The sequence below is a fragment of the Dermacentor silvarum genome, chromosome 7 (genome assembly GCF_013339745.2).
Source record: "Dermacentor silvarum isolate Dsil-2018 chromosome 7, BIME_Dsil_1.4, whole genome shotgun sequence".
In the NCBI taxonomy this organism is placed as follows: Eukaryota; Metazoa; Arthropoda; class Arachnida; order Ixodida; family Ixodidae; genus Dermacentor; species Dermacentor silvarum.
This window is the reverse complement of record NC_051160.1, coordinates 160593298-160613569: the sequence shown is the minus strand read 5'-3', so window position 1 is coordinate 160613569 and position 20272 is coordinate 160593298. Positions and strand designations below refer to the sequence as shown.

Genomic DNA, 20272 nt, shown 5'->3' with positions numbered 1-20272 from the left:
ACATGTCATCTAATTACGAAATTTGAGCAGTTGATTAATTAATTATGACTAATTATCTAATTAGGGGCGATGCAAAAAATCATCTGAGAATCTCTAAGGGATGACAAACCACATTACTTAAGTTCTGTCCAGCTACGTAGCCATTTGCATATCTTTAATGTTTGGCCCAAGTTAAGTGAAACACCCTGTACAGTTTTTATAATAGATGGAACTCTTATATTGCATATAGAGCTTGGGCAATCTTATCAGTGGGCGATTTGTATAGATCATGTATTTCACGCTCCAGACAAAGTATACTGAAAAGTGCGGAGGTACTAGGGTAAAAACATAACTCTTGCTATTTCGATGTTCCGCCTTTTTCAGAAACTGGACCTGAACAATGACGGCATCGTTACCTACGACGAATTCATCGAAACATGTTTACTGGTAAGATATCCCTTCTTAGAGGATATTATTCATATAATAACATCAGAAGCACCCTCAGTGAAAACACGCATTTTCTTTCGTTTCGCTGTAAGTGTTTATGACGCTTCCGTAATATCTTCCACGCACTAACCAATGTTGCAATAAAGCCTTAGACAGTTTTAACATAGAGTCCTGCTGCTTAACGTACGTTAAACGCAAGCTCTTCGCGGGAAGCTGGTGAAATGAGACGGTGAAATTAGTGAAACAGTGAGCGTTCGCACAAGGGACCGGTGTAAGCGATCACTGCTTCACACATTTGACCGTCAAAGAGCGTGTCGCGCGTTTTGTTAGAAACGTTACATTGATTAAAGGTTACGCCAGAGGCTGACTACATGGCTAGAATTAACAGTGAGCTTTTATTATTGATTGAACAACCTATGTCTACTTCTTTTATCACACAGTTAAGAAAAATGAAAGTTATTCAAGAAAAAAGCCCCATCAGTGGTACCTGAATATGTACCCACTCGTAAATTTTCCTCAAACAAACGCTAACTTTGAGTTTGGTTACATTAAATTAAATTATGATCTTTTACGTGCGAAAACCATGACCTGATTATGAGGCATGTCTGTAGTGGGGACTCCGGAATAATTTGGACCACCTGGGGTTCTTTAACGTGCACTAAATCTAAGTACACAGGTGTTTTCGCATTTCGCCCCATTGAAATGCGGCCGCCATGGCCTGAATTTGATCTTGCGACCTCGTGTTTAGCAGCCCAACACCATAGACATTAAGCAACCACGGCATGTGAATTTGATTTTCAAATAACTGAAAACGTTGTAAAAAAAAGCCGGCAGATACCATGCCCTGTGGGAATCGATGTTATGCGAAGCAGTGTGCGGGGAGCCTACCAAGTTAACGAAACGACCATGAGAGCACCAAGACGTAGTGCGGCTCTTTCATGACCTACATGACACGCATGTCATGACATTCATCTCATGAGTCCTCAGGAGTCCCTTTAGAGACATCAAAGAGAGCTTAAGGCGAAAGCCTTAGTCTTTCTCATGACTGTGGCTTCGACCACCAATCTTTAGCCTTTTCCTTCACATAGTACCACATCCGAACCCATTCCATTGGTTTTTGAGTGTTAATCTTTTTCGCCTAGTCATCCTCAATTTTGCTCACTCATGCTCGTGATTATGGCTTCTACCAGCATCATTAAGTGTTTCATTCACTTAGTGCCCACGTCCGAACCAATTGAAGTGGTGTTTGAGTAATAATGTTTTTTCGCTGAGTCATTGTCATTTTTGCTGAGTCATGCTAATGATTATGACTTCTACCAGCATTCTTTAGCGTTTCCTTCACTTAGTACCCACGTCCGGACCCATCTCAGTGGTTTTTGAGTGTTAATCTTTTTCGCTGGGTCATTGTCATGACCTACATGACACGCATGCCATGACATTCATGTCATGACATATCATTACGTTCTTCATATCCTCTTGTCATAGTATGCCAACTTTGGTATACACCAAGTTAACGAAACGACCATGAGAGCACAAAGACATAGGCGGCTAGATTGATAGATAGACAGATAGATAGATACTGTCAAAGTAGCAAATGTTCGCCAAGAAATGCTTCGCATTAAAAAAAAACGCCATTTTCGTCTTGTCAGGCTGGCCGGTACGTACTACAACTTGTTGGCGCGTGTACTCGTATAGCTAGGCTGTGGGCATTTATCGGAACCTAATTACATTTTTTTTTCAACATCACATTACCGTTACATCTTTCAGCGAGCCCAAGGAAGTTGTGGAAGACAGTGAGACCTGTTCTGAAAAATGCTATATCCTTTACAGACGCCGACGGCAACGTCATGAGCAGTGAAGATAGCTGTGCAGTTCTAAATGTCACCGTTGCGCAAGCATTTGTTGACGTTCACGCTACTTTAATACCACGCATACTACAACGAGATTTTCTTCCCATATAGGCCTTTGTTAATCAGTTCCCAGAAACCTTGAAGTGTATCCGGAACCTAAAATTGCCGCCTAGCTGTGGCGCTGACAAAATCAATTTAGTGTTTTTTGAGAAACACTATACTGTATAGTCATCTGAGACACCTCCATGCTTTATGTACCTTTTCACCCCCCTTCTTAAATCTGCCTCATTACCAGCAATTAGGAGAGTAGAGAAGGTGCTTCCTCTAACTAAATGAAACAACAACTCCCTGCAAGCTTCTTGAGACACGTAATCTATCTGAACCTCCTGTCATTTATAGAAGTCTAGCTCATTCTTAGCATCGTTTCACTATAAGTTCTCCCTTTGCAATGCAAGTAATGCCCTTCACTAATAACTTATATGTGCCACTCAGGCACAAAAATGCTATTCCTGCAATAGTGCCTCAACTGTCATGAGATTTTTTTAGGCGGATCTGCCACTAGCCTTTAATAGGACATTTGACACAATGATGTTAATGACAGCATCTTCAGAATTGAGAAATTTTAAGGTAATAAAATAAAAAAGTGCGTACACGTTTAATCATCCTTCACGAATAGTGACATGCAAGAAGAAGCATACTATAGTGCAGTCAGCTTGACATTGTTGCTGTCTCTTACAATGTTGCAACCGGCCATAGCAACTTCGCCTATTGCCTGTCAAATTCGAAGAACAAAAGCAAAATAGCGTCTCTCCGTCGAAGCCGTTACAACGCCGACTTGAGGATGTTCGTCGAATACAGCTCCTGACAGGAGCATTGTAGTTGAAAGTTATGAATGCCTCGAGCCTCTTTGAAATAGTTCAACTTTACTGCATAGCGCAGGCCATGGCGCCTAGAGCACAAATTTCTCAGTAGCGTGAGTTCTGCCAAACACATTACACATCGAATGACGTTAATACACATGACGCTAAGTTTGTCCATATGGCAATATGCAAATTGCATTGAAATTTAAAGCACTAGGAAGGTAATGTCAAGTTCTGTGCCCGTGCAGCACAGGTATTGCTTGCGCCTTAGAGTGTACTACTATATGGTACTTTCTGGGCCTTTTATTGCGATAGCAATTATATGGACACTCAAAAGCAGATTTCTGCCGTCGGCGTCGCCGTCGCCGTCGCCGTCGCCGTGAGGTTCCGTATGACGTCATTTGGAGATGAAATCGTCGCCGCGCGCCGAACGCTGTATGTGCGAGTGAAAGGGCGCGAGGGGCGCGTCTTTCACGGGGAGTGAACGCACGGCGGAGAACAAACGCGCGTTCTGCGCCGTGCTCGCTTAAGGGCTGCAGAATTAGGCGTCTCGTTTCTCCTTTACAATCACCATATATGTAGAGCAAACGCGCCTTCTTCAGACGCGCGAGAGGCCGTGGGGGAGGGGGAAGGAAGGGACGCGACGTTTAGCTGCGGCACCAAGTGCCTATTTATATGAGAGGCTCCAGCAACAGTCACCAACGCCGCACGCATTTAGAGCTAACGCGGGCAAAACGCCGATGGCGTCGACAACAGTTCTGCGTGTTGTTGCTACCAAAGCCGCTCACCTTACTTCGTATGAGATTGCTGTGTTGCTATCGCATTCATTGCTTCGCCCTTAGGGCGAAACTGTGACATTTTTTTAACCAATCTGACATTCACGCGCCTGTACAGCCGGTCATGTCTCGAATGCTAACGGACTTGAAACAGTCACCTCGCATATGTATCTTGGTGTCCACGTAGCTAATAAGCTTTCTTGGCATGAACACGTTACCAATCTTATGACTAATGCAATCTAATGCTCCGTTAAATAAACAGAAATTTTTTCGCGTGACCCACCACGCGTAAATTTGCCTTCTCCACAAAGGGCTTATCATACCTAAGCTAGGGTGTGCCTCTTGTGTATGGGATCCTGGACAACACACACTAGCCGAAAGAACTGATGATTTGCGCTCTTCGATGATTCTGGATCGTCGGTGGTATATCGTCACTGTCGGCACGTTGTTGCAGTCGTCAAGCGACGCGTGTTTAAAGTAATCATAGGTGGTTTATGCAATGCCTGTCGTGTCGTCTCGAAGCCAAGAGAGATAAAAGAAAGTACTGCATATTTTTCGTCCTTGACGAACCAAAGGCCAATTTTCAGTGAAGCTGTTTTGTTCGAGCAGTGACCTAAATAATGTTATTAGCCTGTCGAATAAAAAGAAATGTTTAAAACTTTACTAGAGTATTTATCATGAGATGGTCTCCATGTCTTGTGAATTTAAACTAAGCGTCACATGGACTTTTCTCTTTAAAGTGCTCACGAATTGAAACGCGACAATTTAGGTCTAACCAATGCGCATGCTTTTGTTTCCGCCGTCGGTAGTTCATGTGACATCGGCGCAATCTCGACTCGTACGCTTAAATCAGAGTCCGCGTCACCTTTCATGACCAGATTCGAAGCAACATGGCATGTTACTCTCGAGTAATTGCACAGAATGAATGTTCTACCCAAAATTTGCCTGTGGCGTTTCAATCCGTGAGCATTGTACATCGGAAAAACTGCGTGTAAAACTTGCATAATTTCCTTAATAACGCTAGTGTACACACACCTTTTTACAGGACGACGACATTGTTAAATCTCTGAACGTCCTGGACACCGTGCTGGACTGAAAGGTGCTTTCTTCAGTGCCGACTGCCAGTTGCTGACATCTGGGCTCCACCATGGAAAATGGGTGTCAGCAGTTGTGCGGATTACTTCCACATATTTTGCTCCATCCTCAGCGCTATCTTCACCGAGCCATCGCCTCTCGCTTGCCACTGTCATAGAGCACGCCACCTCTGATTCCTCTTCTGTCAAGAACTCTTAGAGCACTGCTAGGCCAAGCTCTTTTTCATAGTGAGTATACACGGCTTCATGCAGCCCAGCTCCAATCGACAAGGCCATTTACTGTGACTAAACGAAGAAAAATGTCACCCTTGCGCGTCAATGTATTCGCGCCAGGAAGAACTGCAATTATGCTGAATCTAAGTACAGAAAGAGTGCAATATACGAAATACTCGCGTGGAGTATTAAGCGCAAACTTTACACGGGACACTGATCGAGGCACGCTTTTGGCGCTGTCCCTTGTTTGTTTCGCTATCCTGTCTAAAGTTAGCGGGGAATAATAGACGGTAACCTTAGGCAGGATAGGGAAACAAACAAGATACAGCGGCAAAAGCCTGTCTCAGTGTCCTGTACAAAGTTTGCGCTTATTATTCCACGCAAGAGTGAACCAACTAGCCGAGCAACTTATTATATTAAGATACACAATTGGAACATCGTGGGAACTAGTGCAATAGACGCACCACACAACAGAACACAGCACACCGATATACATTGTATCCCTCATTCTCTTGTGTGGTGTCTCCCTTGTCCTGGTTTCCACGATGTCCCCATACCAAACGTGTCAAGTTTGCTACTCTTCTAAGGAATAGGAACAGTAGCCAGCTGGGTATTACCACGTGTTTGTCTCACGTCGTCTTAAATTGTGTGAGCAAATTGTTTCCATTAAGAAAATGGATGACGTAGGTACAAGATAGCCTTTCACACAATGCATATTATTCGCCGCTAGTCTTGAAGAAATACATGAATTGTGATGTGCCGACAGATCACGGGACAGTATTAAGAAAATATGAAACCTGAAATCCGACTTGCGTAAATACAAACTTAAACATCAATCAGCAATATCAACTTAGATTTCTAACTTACCGAAAAAAACAGATCCAAATGGAATGTTAAAATGTATGCGTATCAAATATATAAACACTTAAACAAACATCCCGTTTTCGATTGTTTTCTTCCACTTGCCGGTTCTGTGAAGAAAGCTAAGTACTTGTGTAATTTATGTACCGGGTCTTTCCATGTGGTTTGAACGAAACTTTACAATTTCGTTGGTACGTCATAGATGGTTGAGACTCGCGGTATGTAAGCAGTTGTTGCCATGAGTTACTTTGATTATTCTTCAAGGTGTATTATTCATGAGTTAGTTACGTTTAATTATGCAGCACTATTGGTGCTCATTTTAAGGCTTTAGCCATATTTTTAAACCTATAGAGCGTGCTCAAAAACACTGAATGAGTGTGTTTCAAAGGAGTTATCTTTTGTGTAATTCGTTTTTCCTGCTTCTGATGAACCCGCAACACAAAAAGATGATGTCACTGCGCCCTTCTGGATTGCAGTGTTCTCAAGCAGTGTTTTCAAAGAGCAAAGCCAGCGCGCAATGTTAATCTATTGTTTCTTCAGCATGTCTTTCATATCCTCCCCGAGTGCACCGTATACATAGTAGCAAGGAAACAAATATATGTTAAGGTCAGAATGTCGATTCAGCGCACTGCCGACAATATACGCAATCTCTAAGCACAACTACAGCGCGCGTGAGACTAGAAGCAAACAGAAACGGTTAACGCTAAAGAGTGAGCAGGATGATTATGAAACATATATGTTAATGATTTCAGGAGAGCAAACCTAAATCCTGAATCAATGTTCCAACTCTTCTCACGTTCTTCATGCACGCGAATGCACTTTTCTTCTTTCATGGAATCACCAGAGTCCCCTGTTCTTGTCGTTTATTCAAACCTCACTTTTATTTATCGGTCAAGACCACCGCACCTACGGAGCGTACGAAAGTGGGCTCTGTGTGCAAACGCTTATGCCGAGTTATTTTTTGCCGTTTATTGAGATAGTAGTAGACAGTTTTTGCAGGGAGTAGCTTACGCTCCGCTCCGCTCACCTTTTGCGCTCAGCGGTGATTGCATAAAGCTCTTCTCACGAAGACGCCAGCGACGCTCTTTTAGCTTGCCTGTAAAACGACAAAGAAACCAAGTAGACGCACGCTGGACGCTCCGCTCTATCGGCTTCTTAGCAGATTCATTTATTATGGAGTTTTACGTGCCAAAACCGCCATATTATTATGAGGCCCGCCATAGGGAGGGACTCCAGATAATTTTCGATCAACTTGGGTTCTATATCATCATCAGCAGCAGCAGCAGCCTGCACTCGTATTTATGTCCACTGCAGGACGAAGGCCTCTCCCAGCCATCTCCAATTACCCCTGTCTTGTGCTAGCTGATTCAAACATGGTTCTTTGACGTGCACCTAAATCTAAGTACACGGTTGTTTTTTGCATTTCGCCCCCATATAAATGCGACCACCGTGGCCGGCGGTCGCATTTAGATAGATGGCCGGGATCTAATCCCGCAACCTCGTGCTTAGCAGTCCAACACCATAACCACCAAGCAACCACGGCGGGTTCTTAGTAGATTTACAGAGTGAGCAGCATGATTATGAAACATATATGTTAATTATTTCAAGAGAGCAGCGTTTGTGATCAGTGTTCTACAAGAACCCTCTGTCTACGTTCTGCTGCCAGGATTAGCGTTGTGCGCGTGTGCTATTAGCGTTCCCGCTAGCGTTCCGTTAAGCGGCTGTGTGCAAAGTGACGCTTGAGGTGTGTTTCCGCCGTCACCGTAATCACCGCCACGCTGCATGATTCGCGCATGCAGTGTAAGCTGGTCTCCACACACGCGACAGACGGCCAGTAGGTTAGGCTGCAAGAACGGCAAACCCAAATGTAGGTACTGTCACGATCTGCTGAACCATCCCTGCGGCAAAGCCAGGGCAGCGTTCTGGTGCGAGTGCTGGGTGCACTAACATATGAGTTCCTTCTTTGCAGCAGTGTGCCTACAGTAGTCTGACCGGAACCGGCGGTAAAGTGCAAGCTTCCAACGCCGACGGTTTTCCTCGTGGGCCACATAGGGGTGACGGCTGGAACGTCCTTGGCGCACTTCTCACCAGATGCACGCGAAGTTTAATAGCTGCCAGGGCGCTGCTTAAGACATGCGCAGCAGAAGTGGTCTGTCGTGCTGGGTGGCACCAACGTGTTACCCCCGCGTATTCTTCGAACACCGTCCGAGGATCTTCTGCGTAACGCTAAGCCTTGCTCTCGGTTTCGGTGCTTCGACCTTCGTGCGAAACTGTGCACATTTAAATGAATAAGTATTTCTATAGTTACCCAACCAGAAATCTGTCCGAGATGGATGCAAAAGGCGTAGCGCATCAGAAACAGGACACAAGAGGAAGAACACAGACAACACACACGTTTGACACACGTTTGGCGCAAACGTGTGTGTTGTGTGTGTTCTTCCTCTTGTGTCCCGTTTCTGATGCGCTGCGCCTTTTGCATCCACCATGTTATACCAACAAGCCCAAAGTGCAAAGTTAGACAACTTCTGTCCGAGGGTCCATCCGTCCTTCGTGTAAGACGATCGCTTTCAAGCTAGACCTAGCAGCAATGCTATACCACCATGTCATTCTAGGCTCCTCCTTTCGTGGAAGGGGTCTGGACGACGTTGAGGGAGGGGGTTATCTGCTCCGGTGGAGGTCAGTGAACTATCGTGTCTGAAAGAGAGAATAAAAGTAGCGGCAGAAAAATGGTGCTCGTGGAAAAAGGAAGAGGGGGGGGGGGCAAATATATAAATACCAGAACGAAAGGAATGAGTCAAAGGAAAGGGCGGTGGGAATATTATTGACATCGAACAACAAAAATGAAAACTAAGCAACTAAATGAAAACAAACTGTGCTGTTGTCTATACTTTGAAGTTTAGCATAGCGAATAGATTCAAAAGCTCCCTTCAAAATGTCCATGCCTATTGGTTGCAGTGTCTTCAACTTATGTATGAGGTACGATTCTCCATATGTTCTGTCTCGCGCTGAACGGAAATTGGACTGTAGTATGTAGAGTTTAAGTTCATCAAAGTAATGACCTGGTTGGTTGAAATGTTCGGCGACGGCTTTGGGAAGCTTGTTAGCAGTGTCCGTGCGATTTGCGTTTAACCTAACGTTAATTGATTGTCCCGTTTCACCAATATATTGTTTCTTACAGAAGGAACACTCAAGCATATAAAAGTAAAGCTGGATTTCACTTCGTGTGTATAGCTACTTGTGGTGATTTTAATTTGAAGGTGACTTTGAAGGTGCCTGCAGGTTTTGCACCTGGGACGATAACATGCCTTTATTACGCGGGAATCATGTTGGCTGACTTTTGCATACACTAACGCGTAACGCTCGTTACTTGATAATATTGGGTGGTATTTTCGTAGAATGTTGTTTATGTTTGGGATGGCATTAGAATATTTTGCTATAAAGGCTGGCTGTCTATCAGATTCTGCTGTATGTTGTTTCTTAGCTAATGCCGACTGCCTCTATAATGTTGACGCTACATCATAAGCCCGGTCAAGAAGAATTTGTGGAGGGTTTCGTTCCGCTAGCGTTAATTTAAGGTCATTAAGTGATTAATATAATCGTTGTCTTCGCTGCAGATTCTTCTTATGTGTTTCGCTTGTCCGACAAAAATTCCTCGCTTGCAGTGTCGTGGGGGATGACTGGCGTAGTTTTAATACGGCTGGCTATCCGTAGGCTTCCGGTAAAGTGTTGTTCTCAGTTTTCCAGTTTCTATGTAATCCGTCATGTCGAGGAAGTTGATCTGACTAGGAGAGTGGTGAGCAGTAAACATAATACTGAGGTGAAAGCGACACAGGTGACAGCCCACTTGAGGCCATGAAAATGCTCATAAACGACTCGCGCACCAACAGACCAAATGCAAAAATCACCTTGACAAAAGTACTTGCCAGGATTGCAAACAAGCACAGGCCACTTATTCAACAAACAGAGACACTCCTAGCTCACGCACTAGGGACACGTAAGCTCAATGATTTTCTTCTGGACACTGGACACCAACACGAAAACGTCGCTGTCATCCACCACGCTGAAATACACCAGGACCCAGACATTCTGCTCGCCCGGGATGGACTACACCCCATATTTTATGTCCGGCAGGGTAATTGCTAACAAAATCAAATACAGGCTCAGGAACTCATTTAAACCGACGCAGCCAAGAACACCAGCAAAGCCTCCAGTCCCAGTCAGCTGCAACACAGAAACACATGCCTGAAATCGTCAACACCAGCTCGTACGTACGCTCCGCCGAAGCTAAAACCCAAGAACCATCTACGCTATCGCTGGACGCGGAACCAACACCACCTGAACACCCGCTCATACGGAAGCCCACAACCAGCCTCGAAGCCTTCACGCAAACAGCTACATATACTAATAAGCAGACAGATACACAGACAGACACCGGTGCAGGCCTAGACAAACAAAGTGTAAAGAGTCACCACCTAAAGTTGTTGCGCCTCGGAGGTCTCCCCGAGCGAAACAGAAATAACTACCACGCACTACGGATAGCACACGCAACATCAAATCTCGCTCTTTCCTCCAATTCCACAAACTCGCCGACAAACAGACAAAAAACAGATTTCACCTAAAAACTGGCGGTAGCTGCATGAAACACAGGAAAATCCCAAAAGACCTTAGAATTAAGGTTAGATGTGCCCTTGGCTCTTTACCTTCCTTCGAAATGTGTCCTACGAAATGTGTCGCTGTCCTACGAAATGTGTGTTGTCCTACGAAATATGCTGTCCTACGAAATGTGTCGGTATATTTATTGATATTCTCGAAGAACACTGCCGGGAACAACTTGCGATAATTACTAATAAGCTCTACAGCATAAATTTATCTAAACAGCAAAAAAGATAACTTGAACAATTAGCCGAAACTAGAAAAGAAAACCTACTAGATATATACCAACACGAAGGTATTGGAGGCGCTGTTTCACCTAAGAAAACTACTATGACCCCTACAGTGCATAACTCCACCAATAGTGCTACGAGCGAGCATCCAGAGCACTGCAGCAACGTAATAGACATATCACAGAGTTTAAATCCCGATGAAGTTGATCTCCTCAAACGTGGTGTAATGTTCTGTCCCTCCAACAACGCATTAAATGAGTATGAACTCCACAAAGATATAACAGTTTTCAAGACGCATGCGCATCAAAGAATTCTTTTTCGATAGGCCCGACGTAGGAAAACAGGATAAAGACTCTCTGAGACCACCAATAGCACGTGGACACCGGAAGCTGAACAGTGCCCAGACCATGATGTATACAAAAAACTAATCTCAAAATAAATTCTAGAGTCAACGCGGCATTGCCGCAAGCGCAACAATTTGTCCCCCACTGAGCCCAAAATTCTTAAAGAACTCGCGGAAAGAAAGTATATTGTAATAAAACCAGCCTGACAAAGGCGGCAGTATCGTAATCTGGCCCATAGAAAAGTACAAAAATGAGGCCTTCAAACAACTGAGGCACCACTGCCCACTTCACAAAACTCGACTGCAATTCAACTTCGGTTTACAGCAACATTGTGCAAAGTACAATGGTGGAACTCCTGTCCTAGGAACTAATCACCCAGCCTGAATATCGCTTCACGAGGCCCAATAACAAAGAAGCCAGCCGTATTTACCCTCTTCCTAAAATACATAACGTTCCCCTAGAAGAAATATTTACAGCAGAAATCCCCGGCAGAATTATAGTGTCTAATAAGGACACACCTACCGAGTCACTATCTAAATTCTTAAATCGCCATCAGTCAAACAACCCAACCACCCTACCATATTTTGCTCAAGATACGGCCCACTTCTTCCGAATTATCGACTCAATTAACGCTAACCAAAACCTCTCCGACCGCGTTATTCTAGTAACTATAGATGTTGCTGCTCTTTACACTAACATACCCATGAGGGAACGAATTGAAGCCGTGTCGAAGTCCCTCGCAGTCAGTCCTCAAGCGCACGCTTCTGAAGTTTACCTGTCAGTTCGCGAGTTCTCATGCTAAACTATTTCGAATTCGATTCTATTCACTACCTACAAACTTTCAGCACGAGCTTGGGAACACCATTCGCTCCCACGTATGCCAACATTTTCACGGGACAGCTTGAAGCAAATCTGATAAAATCATACCCTTTAAAACCTCACACCTGCCTGCGTTACATTGACATATTCATAAGATGGGAACACGGCACAAACGCGCTAACCGATGTAATTTCCATTTCAACTGCTTTCACCCGAGTATTCAGTTTACTGCTCACAACTTTCCTAGTCAGATCAATTTCCTCGACACGACGGTTTACATAGTAAATGGAAAAATGAGAAAAACACTTTACCGGAAGCCTACGGAAAGCCAGCAGTATTTAGACTACACCAGTCATCACCAGCGACACTGCAAGCGAAGAATTTTTGTCGGACAAGCGAAACGAATAAGAAGAATCTGTAGTGAAGACAACCATTATATCCACCACCTAAATGACCTTAATGTAACGCTAGCGGAACGAAAGCATCCACAAATTCCTCTCGACCGGGCTTATGACGTCACGTCAAGATTAGAGAGGCAGTCGGCATTAGCTAAGAATCAACCTACACCAGAATCGGATAGACCGCCAACCTTTATAACAAAATTTTATAATGCCCTCCCAAACATAAACATTTTAGAAAAATATCACCCAATATTATCAAGCAACGAGCGTATGAGAAAAGCGTTCCCGATGTACCAAGGGTTACCTATCGCCGCAACAGAAACATTAAAGATATGTTAGTGCATGCAAAAGTCAGCCAACATCATTCCCCTGTAATAAAAGCATGTTCTAGCCCAGGTGCAAAACCTGCAGGCACCTTCAAAGTGACCTTAAAATTTAAAGCACCGCAAATTTAAGCTATACACGCGAAGTGAAAGCTAGCTTTACTTGCACTAGTTCCGATGTACTTTATTTGCTTGAGTGTTCCTTCTGAAAGAAGCAATATCATCGCTTGACCATCGGCTTAAAGTGTTAATTGCTTTTTGTCGCACTAATGTTTTCTCCGATTCATTTCTGCCAAAAACCAGTGCCGATTGGAACCGCCTTCCCCCCTCCATCGCCTGCATCGAGGAGGCATCATCTTAAGATTGGAATAACTGATCATATTTTGAGTTTATCACTCTAAATACTACTAATTGTTTGACCAAGTTGTTTTGTTATCGTTTATTGTACCCTACCCCTCTGTAACGCCCTTCTGGGCCTGGAGGGTACTGTAAATAAATAAATAAATATCGGATAAACGGGACAATCAATGAACGTCAGGTTAAACGGACATCGCGCGGATACAGCTAAAAAAATGTCACAGTTTCGCCCTAAGGGCGAAGCAATGAATGCGATAGCAACACAGCAATGTCATACGAAGTAAGGTGAGCGGCTTTGGTAGCAACAACACGCAGAACTGTTGTCGACGCCATCGGCGTTTTGCCCGCGTTCGCTCAAAATGCGTGCGGCGTTGGTGACTGTTGCCGGAGCCTCTGATATAAATAGGCACTGCGTGCCGCAGCTAAACGTCGCCTCCCTTCCCTCCCCCTCCCCCACGGCCTCTCGCTGGTTGGAAGAAGGCGCGTTTGCTCTACATACATGGTTATTGTGAAGGAGAACAGAGACGCCTACTTCTGCAGCCCTTAAGCGAGCACGGCGCAGAACGCGCGTTTGTTCTCCGCCGTGCGTTCACTCCCCGTGAAAGACGCGCCCCTCGCGCGCTTTCACTCGCACATACAGCGTTCGGCGCGCGGCGACGATTTCTTCTCCAAATGACGTCATACGGAACCTCACGGCGACGGCGACGGCGACGGCGACGGCGACGGCGACGCCGACGGCGACGGCGACGCCGACGGCAGAATTCTGCTTTTGAGTGTCCATATAATTGCTATCGCAATAAAATGCTTTTTAAAGCTGTCGCCGAGCATTTCAACCAACCAAGTCCAAACTTTGACGAACTTAAACTCTACATACTACAGTCAAATTTCCGTTCTGTGCTAGAAACAAAATATGGAGAATCGTACCTCATCCGTAAGTTCAAGACACTGCAACCTATAAGCATTTCTAAGGGAGCTTTGAAATCTATTCGTTATGCTAAACTTCAAAGTATAGGCAACAGCGCTTAGTTATTTTTTATTCAGCTGCTGCTTAGTTTTATTTATTTTATTAGATTGGCAATAATATTCGTACCTCCCTTTACTTTGGCCTTTTCCTTTCGTTTTGTAATATATATATGCACCCCCGCTCCCCCCCCCCCTTTTTTTTTTTCCTCGAGCAGCCAGCGGACTCCAGCTTGCGCCTGCAAATTTCCTAACTTCATCACCCCACCTAGTTTTCTGCTGTCCTCGACTGCGCTTCCCTTGGTATCCATTCTGTAACTCTAATGGTCCACCGGTTATCCATCCTACGCATTACATGGCCGGCCCAGCTCCATTTCTTTCGCTTAATCTCAACTAGAATATCGGCTCTCTCCGTTTGCTCTCTGATCCACACCGCTCTCTTTCTATCTGTCAACGTTAGGCCTAACATGTTTCGTTCCATCGCTATTTGTGCGGTCCTTAACTCGTTCTCGAGCTTCTTTGTTAACCTTCAAGTTCCTGCCCCATATGTTAGCACCGTTAAAATGCAATGATTGTGCACTTTATTTTTCAACGACAGTGGTAACCTCCCAGTCAGGATTTGGCAATGCCTGCCGTATGTAGTATCTTCAACCCCACTCTTAACCCCACTCTGGGTTAACGTCCGCAATCATTTGTTGTAATTCGTGCCCATTGTTACTTCATTGGACAATGTCATCTGCGAATCCAATGTTGGTGAGATATTCGTCGTTGATCCTCACTCCTAAACCTTCCCATAACACTTCAGCCAACCAAGAGAACAGGTTGGCTTCAGGAAGGGATATTCTACAATGGTTCCCATCCATGTCATCAATCAGGTAATCCATAAATAATTTGAGTACAATAAAGCTCTCTACATGGCTTTCATAGATTACGAAAAGGCATTTGATTCAGTAGAGATATCATCAGTCATGAAGACATTGCGTAATCAAGGAGTACATGAGGCATGCGTGAATATCTTGGAAAATATCTACACACATTCCACAGCTACATTGGTTCTCCACAAGTAGAAAGTTACCTATCAAGAAAAGAGTCATTCAAGGAGAGACAATCTCTCTCTCCAATGCTATTCACTGCATGCTTAGAAGAAGTATTCAAGCTCTTAGATTGAGCACACATGTATACTCAAACACTATATTAAGGGTCTTTGTTACAAAGGAAAAAGAAGAGAATAACCTACGAAAGGGCGCTGAGTGGGTGTTTTAGGACGTGCAACCGTTGTTGCACCCTATAAGCATCTGATATGCAGGTTGATTATGTGCAACCTGTCAGAAATATGCTCTTACACCGGTTAGCATATTGGCGGATGTTGAAATGTCGCTTTGCTGCTATAAGGGTGTTCATGAGAGGTTTCTAGCGTAACAAACGTATTTCTTCCGATGCCAGATTTCTTAAGAAACAAATCAGCTGGACAATATAAAAGCTCTTCTTTTGTAAATAACTAGCTTGTATAATAATTTTGAAATAATGAATCGAATATTACCCTGCTTGATACAGTCCTCGAATCAAATAAAACCCATTTGTAAGTACGTATGTTGTGCGAGTAGTTTTCGAATACTTGACATTGCCAGAGGTACACGATCAATAGTGAAACTTAAACGAAATGCAGCAAATTTCCCTCTTGCCCCCCTGAACATAAAGAACGGGAGGTTATGTGAGCACGCTGCATGGCTCGATACTTTTCCAGGCGAACCGTCATCATTCGAAGTAAAATTTTCTTTAGACATACCATTAAGTAATGATTATTGTTTGGTATTATTTTACAATGCAACAACTGTATGTTCTCTCAGGATTAACATTAAGTACTATTCATTGCAACATTATTCCATACAATAGCAGGTCATCTACAGCGTTAGTTCTAACTAGAAAACCAGCCTTTTTTCTCTCTCTCTCTGCCATTGTTGCAGTCAACGCTCATACCGGTTCTGCCGTCGAAGTTATACACATGCTAGCGAGCTCAGACGAAACGTGATAGCGTTAAGGGCCTCGTGTCGCAGAATATCCGGCGTTGGAGTGGCTGTCGGCGTCCAGGGCGGAGAAAATCATCCCCAACCACCGCAACCCCCGACTGCGCGGGCCTTCCGCGTCACACAAGGTGTTAATGAAGGAGAAAATCATCCCGAACCATCCCGACCGCGTAGGCTCTCGGCGTGGTGCAAGGTGTTAGTGAACAAAAATCGAATTTCTCACAGTGAAATCCGTCAGAAAAATGGTAAAGTACGACTTAACCACAACCTACAGACATGGTGTCTTTGGATTGTAATTGGATTGTACGAGAATACATAATTCTGTTACGAGGAAACTCAAACACAAACCCCTTTTCCAGCATTTCTACCATACCAACAGCGGCGCGCTCGGATAGGTTATTGAGAAATTCATATCCGGATGGCGGTCGCATCCTCGGCAAGTCAAATTGGGACTTCGCCTGCCTAATGCGTTTGGACACGCGCGCGCGTCGGGGCAATAGCAAATAATTAATAAAATAAGACAAAAAGTGCTAGGGCCTTCATATTTCAATACAAGAGGACTTATATTGCCCCTGAGAAAACGTCTTCTCACCAATGCATTTCTGTTTAAAAGTAAAGCCGACTTTAAGGGGATCGGTGTAAGCTTGGTCTTTGTAAGCTGGCCTTCCCACGTTCTGGGTTGCAGTGAAGCCTACTCAATGAAAAATGCGAAGGGAACGGGGCCCGAGAACGCTATCGCGTTCAATTCTTAAAGGCGAAGCATAAGCGTCCTCCATTTTTTTAAAACTTCTTTCCCATAATGCATGACCAAGCCTGCTGCGAAGAAACCCGGCACGGAATTGACAAAGCTCCTTAGTGTTCTTTGCTATTGGCTAGCCGTCTTCGCTAGGATTGGCTGCAGTTTGCTCTTAGGAACGATTCCAACATAAGAACTTTTTGTGAATACTGGTGTTGATAATTTGTCTATAATGGTCTGTTCGAGCTTCTGATGAAGTGTGTATGATAGCGTGTAGCGTAATGATAAAGCGTGCCTCATAAGGCCACGAGCGTTAATTCCGCCCGCGCTCTCGGCGCTCATAGCCTACAGATCTTCAACCCAGCAGCTACTGCTGCGCTTAACCTTTTGATAGTGCAACAAGAACAAAAAATACGCAAGTGTGAACTAAGCGCTGACCTTCGCACAATTTATTTTCTTTTTTGAAAGGATGGCTTTATACAAACGTCACACAAAAGCACAACAGCCTGCCAAGCATCACTGCTATAGTCCGCAGCTACGTTCTCGTGACTTAACCGCAGCTCAACCTACTCAAGGCAATTGTGATTCACAGTGTGTGAAGGCAGCGTGGGAATGAAAAATTCCCCGTTGTAACGCTCCGGTATGCCATTCCAACAATTCTGTATGTTTCGCTATAATTCTCACGGTATATGGATTCCGTATAAATTCCGTCAAATTACCATATAAATAGTACGGAAAACATACCTTTCGAATAAGAATTATTGGAATGCATACAGAATGCTTCAACAGAGAAACTATGCTTTGGAAAAAAAGCGCTGTGCTTCTCCGGCTTTCCCTTGAAAAAAGCAGAGAAGAATGAACCGCCTTTATGCTTCGGCATGTGACGTCATGGCTAAGAGGAGGCAGACACATTGTCGACTTTAAGAGCTGTTCTTCTACGAGATTCTTATGCCACCGCAAACCTCGCTTTATCACGCAGGCAAATAGATGTACAGCCACCCATATGTTTAGCAATGTTGTGCGCGCACAGAAAGTCGGGCAAAGCGATGAAATGCACGATTATAGGCTCATGCGCGTAAAGTGAACTTAAGTTACAGTGTCGTCTGTTAGGTTGTTTAATTCACTGCGACACATAAGCCCCACCGCAAGGCACTGACGCACTTACGCAGTTTCAAAACGGGGGAAGTGTATGGCTGTACCTTATACGCTACATGCAAAAGTAACTCTCTCGCCAGGGACCAATAAAAACGTTCTCAATTCCTTTTCACGCACTTGCTTGTTGCTGCATCAGCAATGCTGCATCAAGGCTGGCCATTGCTCCGCCTGAGCGTGTTGCAGTGTCATTGGGGTATTTGCCAGCGGTCAAACAGATCAATGTATCTTTCAAATGTAAGGTGTGAAGCTTTTTTCGGGCTATGCCAGATGCATTTCCGCGAACCATGACATTGTCTACCCTGATAATCCGCTTCAGCAACCCGTATCGAGCTCTTTAAGCACGTCGAGTACAAACAAGCCCACAGTCAAAAGAAGGTTCTAACTGATGTATTTTTGTTGCTTCTTTCTTTCAGTGTGAGATCCTGCATAGAATCAAGAGCGCATGGGACAAGTCCTGCACATTCGCTATCCTTACCTGCACAGTTCCTCCTTCCTTCTGGGCACTTTTGTGACAATCACTCAAGCCAGTGATTGCCGCTCTTTGTCATCATTCTTCATTGTTGGTAGTACACATGGCCCCACCGCGCCCGCATAAATACCAGTTCACTTTTCTTCAGGAACTACAAATGCACCTCATATCTTGCTACGAAAGCGTTCCGTAGGACTAAGTGGTGCTTTCCGTAGATCTTCTTGCTATACTTGCATTTACTTTTTCATCATGTAGACCACTGTGATGATATAAAAAGGTCTCACATAACCTCATTAGTAGCACATCAGTAACAGCTACCACCAATTACATTAAGGTACCCACGCACAAGAAGGGAGTCAAACATTCAGGAACTCATATTCTTCGCTCACAATCTTTGTTGCCACATTCAATATTTCGGATACTTCACATAGCAATCGTAGTTTTCTCTGTTAACGCCAAGTACAGGCATTATACGTTACAATAATTAATTTATTTTAAATGTTGATCACTGTGTAACCTACGCGTCGTGGGTCATCGCTGACATACTCCTACACAGATCAGAATTTTATCATTCTGTAAGAGCGCTACGCCAGTTAGTGTAAATAACTTCAACCTGCTGTGGTTTGCGTACATTGTTTGTTTCCGCATTATACCTTGCGGTCTTCACTTCAGTGCCAGAGCCTTTACGCAGCTGCATCTCAAGTGCGTTAAATACACCAGCTGTACTCAAAGGTGTGGGAAGCTAGAAAAAAAATGTGACTGTTGTTGCTGCCAAAAATCTGATTGGTTCGCAAACGAGGTCTTTACATTGTTCACGTTTACCGAAGATCCGCAAATGAGGCAGCGTTTTGTTGATGACAGAAAAGAATGAAGTTCTTTCGACCACAAAACGAGCACAACACTCTGTACGTGCAGGGCTATGGTCATACCTGACCTGGATCTCAATCTTGTCGACCCCAGTCTCTTGGGCGCTCGAACATCTGTTGTGTTGCATCTTACCACGTTGCTGATAAACTGTTACTCAAATGTAAATAAAAATTTTCTTCACCCAAACGTAGAAGAGCACGCGTTTTTTTCTTTATAAGTTTGCTGCTGCCCAAATCGCTCATTTGACTTTTTGCTATGAGTGGATGAATTCAGTGTGCGAATGAGTTTGGATTCCGGCAACGCAGGAATAAATCAGGTGAGTTGAGGCACAGTGTTTCCTCGCAACTTTACTGGAGAAATATTACGCTGCACTACATGAGCCTGCTAGCAATAGCATCGACGACAACGGCGTCGTAAAGCTTTAATACGCCTGTGGTAAAAAGAAAATTATAGCATTTTTCGAGTACGTCTAACGTTTTATCGTCATTCCACCACAGCGAACTTACAAGGAAAGCTGCCCCATCCTTGATACAACATGCCTTCACTAATCCTTGCTTAACAGTGATTACCTTAGCCTAGCCCGTGTGCCCAGTTTCTGTGTCTGTGCAAACTATCGAGGCATTCGGAGGAAGAAAAAATTCGAAATCGAAAAATAGTTTGCGTATTACGCATGTTCCTGCAGAAAAATTCACAAAAAAATTGTATAACTTTCTATATGTGCTTCGGGACACGTCGTAATCTTGTGTTGTTCAAAAATATCAAGCGCTAATGAAACTTTCAGTATTACCAAACAAACACGCCATCGTAATTATCAAAGTAGCTTAAGGCGAGAGTCACCAGGCAGGCTTTCTGCT

General features: G+C 44.1%; 1 protein-coding gene across 6 annotated transcripts in view; it reads left to right on the top strand.

The window, feature by feature from the left end:
- Positions 1–19594, top strand: part of LOC119458625 (Kv channel-interacting protein 4-like) — a 465522-nt gene extending 445928 nt beyond the window's left edge. For all 6 annotated transcript variants that reach the window (XM_049671321.1, XM_049671322.1, XM_037720471.2 and 3 more), the window contains 3 exons: positions 364–426; positions 4958–5234; positions 18496–19594. In XM_049671321.1, the coding sequence (XP_049527278.1) occupies positions 364–426; positions 4958–5008 (114 nt within the window). In that variant the 3' untranslated portion in view covers positions 5009–5234; positions 18496–19594. The remainder of the gene's footprint in view (positions 1–363; positions 427–4957; positions 5235–18495) is intronic.
- The last annotated feature ends 678 nt before the right edge of the window (positions 19595–20272 follow it).